General features: G+C 37.6%; 1 protein-coding gene across 10 annotated transcripts in view; it reads right to left on the bottom strand.

The window, feature by feature from the left end:
- The window catches only part of dbn1 (drebrin 1), an 85,793-nt gene that overhangs the window by 4,499 nt on the left and 71,356 nt on the right, over window positions 1–9,938 (bottom strand). For 4 of the 10 annotated variants that reach the window (XM_084387250.1, XM_084387254.1, XM_084387252.1 and 1 more), the window contains exons 10-13: window positions 8,218–8,332; window positions 6,814–6,918; window positions 2,165–2,272; window positions 1–65 (exon numbers count right to left, since the gene is read on the bottom strand). The exon at window positions 1–65 is cut by the window's left edge and continues 372 nt beyond it. In XM_084387250.1, coding sequence (XP_084243376.1) covers window positions 1–65; window positions 2,165–2,272; window positions 6,814–6,918; window positions 8,218–8,332 — 393 coding nt within the window. The remainder of the gene's footprint in view (window positions 66–2,164; window positions 2,273–6,813; window positions 6,919–8,217; window positions 8,333–9,938) is intronic. The other 6 variants (XM_084387257.1, XM_084387258.1, XM_084387251.1 and 3 more) reach the window with 3 other exon arrangements.

Raw genomic sequence — 9,938 nt, 5'->3', positions numbered from 1 at the left:
AACACTCGGAGAGGTCTTGCTGAAGCCGGATTCCTGCACTGGAGTTTGCTTGGGAGTGTCAAAGGCTTGAGGGAGGGAAAAGGACATTTAGGAAACACTCATGAACATATAGAAGTATATTACCACTGTCGCCTCTGGCTTGCTTAGTTGGGGACACTTAATATCTGACTGTACTGACGCTGTAGTATGAGAACCGAAATGAGCTGGACGATGACAATTTTTGACTGCTTTATATATGAAATGAACTAATTTAATAATTGATGATCTTCACAACAGGACTGAATCAACACTGAACTGACTTCAGCTGAACAACAGCCGCAATGCATTGTTTTCCTGTTATCACTGTAAAGCTGCATTGAAACAATCTGTACTGTATAAAGCGCTATATAAATAAAGGTGACTTGACTATTATGTTCATGTTAAAAACAATTTATTTGGAAAGAACTGGAATAACACTTCCTATGAAACCTACAATGCATTACACCAGGGGCCTAACATTTAAGAAAAAAAAAAAAAAAGTGTTAAACATTTACAGAATAAAATTTTTTACTGTTGCAGTTTGCCTTCTAAAGAAAATGTATTATTTTAATCTACAGATAATATCATAATAACGTCTTTTGAAAATCTATTTATGACATTTTACTAATGTCAAATCTGGTTAAAATTCACCGAAAGTCAGTCCTTATATGTAAAATTTGTATATTTGAGGTATATTTGGGGTTTCTTGGCGAGAGTTGGGTAATCTAATCTAAAAAAATATTTCATGTGATAAAGTATTTGAAATGAATCTGTCAATATTGGGTTAAGCCAACAAAAGTCATTTTTAAGGGTCAAATCAGATATTCAAGTAACAACTGCCCATTTGCACCCTTTTACAATATATAAAGGTTTTCATAACCCCACATAATATTTAATTAACTATGCAGTTCTAATATACAATTGCCTATTTACACTTATTTATGGTTATGGTACCTAAAAAAGTAGGTAACACTTTATTTTAGTGTCAATGTTACATGCAGTTACTATAAATTGTGAACAATGCAACTAACCCTAAACTAAACCAAACCCTAATCCTAACCCTATAGTAAGTACACGTAGTTACTTAATATTACTCAGTACTTAAATGTATAATTACACTGTAACAAAGACACCTTAAAATAAAGTGTAGCCAAAAAGTTTTCTTCCTGTTCTGATTATGAGTAAATTGCGCCCCAGTGAAGTGCTTTTCTTGAGCATACTCAGTGCAGTCAGCGTGGACACGCAAGAGCTGAGAAAGTCAGTCAGCTGTGAAGGCAAACACAACCTGGACAAACAAAGGAGCCCCAGGCTGCATCACAGGGGCCGGTTTACATGCGCTAGATAATTCTGTGGGAGCAATAACAGCCTCCCATCTGTCTAACTTCTTGAGCTGATGAGATTCAACATTATACATCCCAAACAGTCTTTGCTGAGAACATGGTGGGAGATTAATTTTTGGGATCTAAACTTGTATTATTGAAAATAGCACTGCTGCTTTATATATTAAAGGTCTGTTGATCATTTTCTTTCTGTCTCCAAAAGGCTCAACTTCTGTGGTGTACTGACGCGCCATAAACCCACATGTAAAATACAACAAAAGGATAAAAAAGATGATACTAAGGGCCAGATTTACTAAACAGGGCAAATAAGCATGAGTGCAATTCCCAAAAAAATGGGAGATGGGAGTGGAAAGTTCTGCATGAGGTCTACTGAAGAAGTGCACATAAAAAAAAAAACACAGACGCAGCCGGATCATTTTCAAAATGACCGACGCAATCTACCAAGAGAAGTGCAAATTAGCTTCTGGTTTAAGACATGCTTTTTTTGGGGGGTGGTAAATAATGGTGCAAATACCAGTAAATTGACAAGCACAAACTTTAGTAAATCACCTTGCATGATTCATTTAAATACCCATAAATGTTGCGTCTGAAAGGGAAACTCCTACAAATGCATAATATGCAATAAGGTCAGCCAAAAAAAAAAGAAAAAAAAAAAAAAGTCCACGGCAAATTTTTAACTGCGTGTCTTTAGTAAATCCTGACAGTAGTTTTTTTAAGGCCAAAAGAGGGTTTGCACTGGAGCAAGCTGTTAGTAAATCTGGCCCTATATGAATATAAAAAAAGATCCCTTGTTTTTAAGGCCTTACCAAACTCCTTTCGAAAGAAGTCATCTTTTTCCTCCTGAATGGCGATTTTAGGGATGGGAGTGCATCCAGTGGTCATGCTGCGCTCGAGGATTCCTTCGGTAGAGTCATCTGAGACATCAAAAAGAAGGTAAATGTTTGATGATCTCAAGCAACACATGCCAGACAAAATATCAATCACAACACAGATGACACAATTTACAAACAGTCTGAAAGGATTGCTATCAATGGCAAACAACAGCAAGCAGTGTTTTGTCTGTCAAAAAGTGAATCGTCCACAGCGTTCTCATCAACGACTGCGACATTAAAACACAGACATGCCGCTGTGACCATGAAGACACAACACAGTGTGCAGCACAGAAAATGAGTTCACAAATTTACAAATGCATGTCGTTTTCTGAACATGCACTCTAATGATGTTTTATTAAAAAAATGTCTTATACTCAAAACAGCTAAACCAAGCTGTCAGGTTAAAACATATTTTTTATAAGTGACAGGTCAATATAAGACAAGATTTTAAAATGACAATGTAATAATGCAGAACAGATCTAGAATCTATTTGACTTGTTCATGCAATTTTTAGGAAATATCTAAATAATGATAACAACCCACTGGAAAGAACAATCACAGATGAGTTCTCTTTAAAATCTCAATTCTTTCTCCTGGACAGTAATGATATTTTTTTACAATCACCCCAGACAGCAACATAGTGTCAGCCCAGATCCAGCCCACATTTGGAACACTTTGAATCCACATGTACCAGATCTGGGCCGACACTATGTTGCTGTCTGGGTCAAATATAGTCAAATATCTACAGTAAAATATCACAAATTGTGCTCTGGATTGCAGAGATTTCAAACAGTAATCAAATTTATTCAAGATCAAATGATCAACAATCGTCTCATTTATTTCTGTTTTATAAATTTGAGACAAAATTACTTTTGAAAAAACATGAAAAGTCATGTCTCCTGAGCTCTGAAAGAGCAACTTCTGAACTATGGACCCAGCTAACAAAAATATGTTCAAAGAACATAAAAAAATAAATAATAATAATAATCTGTTATGTAAAAGTTAAGGAAACCTTCCATTTGCTCATTTTGCAAACATTATGTTACTTTTGAAATGTTCTTTGAACAATCTAAAACAAGTATAAGCATTAAAAAAAAAGTTCGATGAATTGTTTCAGAAAAAAAAAAAAAATCCATGAACAACATATAAACAATGTTTTTGTGCTAACGTTTTGAGAACAATCTTAAAGACCAGATAACTTTGAATGAACATTATATTAATGTTTACTAGAAAGAATGCTTGTTCATAACTTTGTCAGAACGTTCTGAGAACATTCCCTGATAGCTGGGAAATGTTTCATATGGAAGTCACCAATTTGAAATGCAACAAAAACACTGAGAAGCAAATTTTGGTGATTAATACGATACAGCTTAGTGAAGACCTCACACGACATATAACAAACACAACTCGTGAAACCACAATGACCATTGTAAAAACTGCTTGCACATGCCAAGTGACACAATTCAAATTCACCCATTTCTGTAAGAGAAATCCACAGTATCACTCTACATAAACTCTAGATATTGGGTCTTAGTACAGACCCAGTGTTTAGTCCTCACGGGCGCCATTTGTCCTCGTGTTGCTATTTAACTTTATACTTGAACACACCACAAGGTCGGCTCCACAACAGTACAGTCACACAAGGTCCACGGAGCGCAAGCCCAAGGGCTCGGAGACCACAATCACATGCGGTGCAGCGTGGCGTACACTCACAGGTCAACAGGACGAAAGGGAGCGCAGGCAGGGCCACCGGTTATCCGTCAGAAAGAGCATGGGAGGAGAGGAAGGGGGACATGAGGGGAGTAACATTGGTGAGATTCAACCAGATCTCCCTAACCAAAAGAATCAGTTTGTCTCAGTCCTCCAAACGTCCATGGCATAGCTTCAAAATAACACATGCTAAATGTTTCCTGTGCAAAATACAAAGTCAAAGGACAACAAGTATAGAACACATATACTGACTATGGATCCAGAGAAGATGGCAATATGGATCAAATAGACGTCTTGAGAAAGAAATGGATCGTGACACTGAGAGGGCCGTAGTGCAGTTAGCTAGTACAGCAGGTTACTTGAGATGGGACATACAGGACGGGAGATGGTTACTTTACAGATTTGAGGACCTGACTGTTGTGGGTCTGTCATCATCAGGACGCCATTATGTTAGTCGCATTTATTAAGCGCAGTTCACTCATCTACTTGATATGAAATTATAACATTTCGCTCTGTTCTGTGTGACTTCCGCTGCAAACTTGTTTCGATGAATTACATCATATTAAACAAGACTAGACTTTAGGACCTTAAAATTAATCAAATTTCTATAATCGTTTAACCATTATTTATCATGTGATATTTGTTTTGTTTGTCGTTGGATACATAGTATACAAAGCATAGTATAGTCCTATGCTTTGACTGACAATAGAACCATAAAATACACCAAAAATGCAACATAAATTCACAAAAAGTAATCAATTTTATTTGTGCGCTGTAATCCAATCTTCAGAATCCATACGCTTGCGAGGAACAGACCCAAATTCAAGCCTTCATTCAGCGATCTTAATCTCCATTCTCAGCAGCGATCATAAAAGTCAAATCCAAGCAGCCCGTTATAAATTATAAATTCCAAAATTGTTGCCTCAAGAAGCTTTATGACATGTTTTATGGCAGTGATATCAAACGCTCACTGGCTCTTGCTGCTTCGTCACAGATCGCGACATGCCCTGTTTCAGGTGATGTGTGTTTGACGGAGTGGATCGGGATAAGATTTTCAGATATTAGCAACTTAAATTCTGCACTGTACCTCACACAAAACTATTGTATCTCGCCAGAGAGGACTTCGACTGCAACACATCATTATTTGGACTACTTATGCAGCATCTATCCAAACGTACAAAAATATACAAAAATAGTAACATATTAACGCATTAAAGGCCCTTGCACACTGAGTCCGAAATTCGCATCCAAAAATTTCGCACGTTAAAAAATAAATACGACCTCATGTTTTGTCAATCACGCACGCTTGCACACTGCCTCTGAAACTTTCGTCCGTCATAAAAAAATACGGATCAGGTTAGTTTTTCTGCGTTTTCGCATCCCTAGCAAGCATTTTGAATGTTTTTTTGACAATTCAGAGCCACCGAATCACGAATACGAAAAACGCATTCAAAAATTTGGACTCAATGTGCAAGGACCTTAAGCCTCGATTGGCTCGCTTTGGACTATAGTGTTCAGCAGGCCAAAAAAACCTTGGCTGTTGGCCCCAAGGAGGCCCAGATGAGGCCCGATCAAGCCTTGGGAGTCCGAGTCCTGCACACGGGTGGGTGCCCGAGGGTATCCGACGGATGAACCGCTAATATTTGATGTAACGGGTGGAGTAATATTTACGTTGTCATCTGCAGTGCAAGTGCGGGTCGGGAATCAATAGGCATGGGCGGATTGCGGGTACGATAGCCAAGACTATTTCAACTCAATTCGGTACCCACTGATAGGCAGCTGATTTCAAATGGTCCCGAGCTTATTTCACGAGTTCACACTTACAAATAAGTTAGATTGAATAAATGGTATGCGTATTTGGCGTGTTGTCCGAGGAGAGCGCTCCGAACTCGGTATTTGGCCCGAAACCAGAGTACTCCCCCCGTATTCCTGACTGTGGAAGGAACAAGCCAAGAGTGAGGAGTCGGGGTGGTGGAGGGATGCTGAAAACTGTCGAGGAATGTAGGCGAGTCAACTGTGTATGTATATATATATATATATATATATATATATATATAAGCTTTCCTCTCATGCTGATAGGATAGATGTGGTAATTGCGATTGACGAGTTGATTGGACAGATTATTTGAACGTGCTCCTCCCGAACTTTGTTAAAAAAACATTAAAATCATGATAAAATCATTTGTGTTCACACTCTGTAGTCTGAAGACCACCAAAGGTTTCTAATTACAATGTGAGTTGCAGTATATGGCTCATATTTGGCTATTTGTTCTTTTAATATTAAACCTCTAAGCGTCTGTATAACCCATTGTGTGATGTATGCACATTTGTTTAAAATAGCCTGAATGGGCAGATTGTTCACATGATGTAGGCAAAAGTTTTGTATTGTTTACACGACGGATGCACGTTCTCATCTTTTTTTCTTTTAATTATAACCATGTTGGGCTGCGTGTCATTTTTTCTTAAATGCATCAACTCAAAATGCCTAATGTTGGTTTGACTGCTTTTGTTACATGCAAATTTATTTATTTTGTCATTTGTATGGAAAAGAGCAGCTTGGACATTCTGCATAATGTCTCATTCGTGTTCCACAGAAGAAACTAAGTCATAAGGGTTTGGAGCATCATGAGGGTGAGTAAATAGTGACAGACGTTTAATTTTGGGGCAAACTATCCCTTTAATACTAGCACATACTAACCCTGGAAGACCTAGTGCGTCCCAGTGCAGTGCAGCTACAGTGAATGTGCTTAGTGTTGCTGAGGAAGCCAAAAGAAAAACGGTAATTCAGTAAGAAGAGTGGCTACAGGCTAGACTGGTGACTTGGTGATCCTACGCTGATGCAGTGGCCCTCAGCAAGATCTGTCCAGTACCTACCAGGTGGACCTGGCTGCCTCCGCTTATGGGGCGGAGTGCGAGAAGGGGGCGGGCTGCAATCGGATGGACTGTGCTGCTGCCTCAAGAATGGACTGTCCAAGCGGCCTGGTAAACGGGAGACGGGACCATCGTGTGGGACACATGGACACCCACACACACACAAAGAGCGACGTACACAGGTGTGACAGAAGAAGACCAAACCGGATAGACATGAGGAAATAAATCCAGGGATAGAGAGGGGAGGAAATTTGTGTAAAAGTGAAAGATCAGAGAGACAGAGAAGCACGAGTTCAAAACAGAAGTGATGACGGATGTGCACCAGTTGGGTAGAGGGTAAATAAGATCCAGGATCGTCAGAAGGACAGATGGAATGGACGGATGGTTAAAAAGGAAATGTCAACAACCAAAAGGATGGAGTGAGCAGAAGGAAAAAAAAAAGAAATTACCAAGAAATAGAGAGAAAGAAAGTAAGGTAGAAGGAGAGAGGTAAGAAAACAGCTGTTAGTGTGATGGTCTCACACCCTTCAACATCAGATGGTAGTGAGGAGTTAGACATTCACTCCAACACTGAAAAGTCTATGATCTTAAATAAACAATGAAATGAGACAATCACCCAGTAAATAATATTGCATTGTTCAGCAGGATCATACAGTCTGTTGGAAAATGGAACTAATAAAGCATTTTGATAGTAAATTAATCTTTGCTTTAGCATCCCTGTTGAAAAAAAAAAAAAGCCTTAAACTAGGTTAAGGTGGTTTGCTGGTTTAAGATGGTTTCTCCAAAAGGCACAATTGAAGCTATTGTGATAAAGTTGAAAAGAAGTTGTAGTACGAAGCAAAACAACAATTTGGACCAAAAAGTATTTTCTCAACTAAAACCAACATCAACCAGCAAACTCCATGACTTTGCAATCACGTTTGGAATGAATTGGTTGATTGTGCTTTGCTTAGTGTTAGTATGTGGATTAAGGATAAAAATACATACAACACAGAAATGTTGGGCATTTATATTGATCAAAATGACCAGCATGTTTTAGCACATCCATAATCATGTTCTATAATCCAAAGACATTCTCACATGTATAACTGTGGTTTACAATAACTTGTAGCCAGCCAGCATATATGAAGTTTAGATCCTTCTCTCTTTAACCTCTGTTCTCTATATAAACATATCAATATCTATCTGTCTGTATAATTTAACTATATGAATAATCTGTCTATGACCCTCAGAAATCGGTCATGGTGATTCAGAGCAGAGATTTCAGACAGATGGTCTCTCCTGAGTTGTGTTGTTCAATTCTCGTTAAATGACAGATTGAGAGACAAGTGAAGAGCAAGTAGCAGGACAAACAGAGGATCAGTAGCATCTCCTCCTCCTCTTCTCCATCTTTCACTATGATCTTACCGGTCCTGTGCGTGGTGACTGGTGAGATGTCCACACTGTTGGCTATGGCTCTCTCTCTCTGCTTGAAGTATTCCCGTGGGTTATCAGGCCTCTGGGCAATGATGGCTGCTGCCTCCTATAAACATATTTAATATTTAATACATAATGCTATCGGTCAAATTATGATTTTTTTTTTTTAAATGTAATTTATTCATTACTCCAGTATTTAGTGTCACATGATCCTAATAACATGATTAATAATTGAGCACCATTAATAGGCCTAATTGAGCACCATAACAGCATATTAGAATGATTTCTGAAGGATCATGTGACACTGAAGACTGGAGTAATGATGCTGAAAAATCAAGAAATCAAAATTCCCTTGAGCTTTTAAAATATCATCATACTCATCATTCTATAAGTATATCCTGTAAGTTTCAGAACTGAAAACTTCCTTGTTACTCCCAACAAGCTTTTTTTTTAACCAAGACCAGATAACAACTCGTTGTGGAATGAGCCCATCTATGACAGGTAAAAGACAGACTCTGCAGAAGAAGATCAATGCCTATAATAACATTACCTTACAAATGCTAGGAATGTGGTTATTTATTTTCAACAATGTGAATGTCTCAGTTGAGCATTATTTATTTGTATTCTGTACATTTCACTGTGGATTCTTTGGTAAATCAGTCGCAATTTCGGCGCAGGCTTTGCAAACAGACTTTTACGATATGGACTCGACAGTATTGCCACAACATGTAAGTAACTGTGTTAATTCTAATGCCTGATCTGTGACCAGTGATTTCTGATATGAAATGATTCATGTAGGTACTTGTCAGATGTTCTTTGTCTATGTGTCAGTAAATCAAACCAGTGACTAAACGGTCAACTTCAGATTTTTTCTCTTAGTAGGATGAAAATAATTTGTTATTTAAATTGTGATTAAATGATATATAGAAAGCCATCAAATTACGCTCCCTTCACAATTGCTGGAGCTGTCAATCAAACAGCGTATGTTTTTCAGTGACTGAGTTCTGGACTCTCGCCAAAACTCTTTTATTTACATCGTGTTTGCATTGTTAGTTATGATGAAAGCATTTGTTAGTGTGCAGAAATCGAGTTGCAATGACGAGATCACTGCATTCATGCACTCAGGATGTCTGTGATCGCCTACAATGCTCATCACTGCAACCTTTCATGCCACAATCTAAATATAATGCTATAATTAACACTTTTCATGATTAGATAACTTATATTAGATAAGTTATATTAGATTATATATTAGATTAGATTATATAATATAATAGATAGATTATAGATTATATTAGACAAATTATATTAAATTAGATAAACTGTAATAGTAAAAACATAGTAAATGTTTTCGAGAGAGTTCCACATGTAATACTAGCTATTTCTTATGCAAAGCTGTCAGCCAATCACAGCAGTGGGCGTTTACACTGAAGTATCTCAGCAGACACGCCCCTTAAAACAGAGCGTTCAAATCAGAGGCTAAAATCAGGCTAGGATATGGCATTTTATTTCTAAATTATGACAAGTTTTGATGTAAAAATCATACTAACATTATAAGTGCACCTCAGGAAACATTACAAAATAATAAAACAATGCAGTTTATGACCCCTTTAAAAAAATCTTAATTACTCCAAACTTTTGACCGGTAGTGTATTAAATGTAATAATAATATGCTGCGCAGGTAAGAAAGTTTTGCATTAGGATTTTTTGTC

This window comes from Rutilus rutilus (genome assembly GCF_951802725.1).
Source record: "Rutilus rutilus genome assembly, chromosome: 18".
Classification (NCBI taxonomy): domain Eukaryota; kingdom Metazoa; phylum Chordata; class Actinopteri; order Cypriniformes; family Leuciscidae; genus Rutilus; species Rutilus rutilus.
This window is presented reverse-complemented; position numbering and strand designations above follow the sequence as displayed.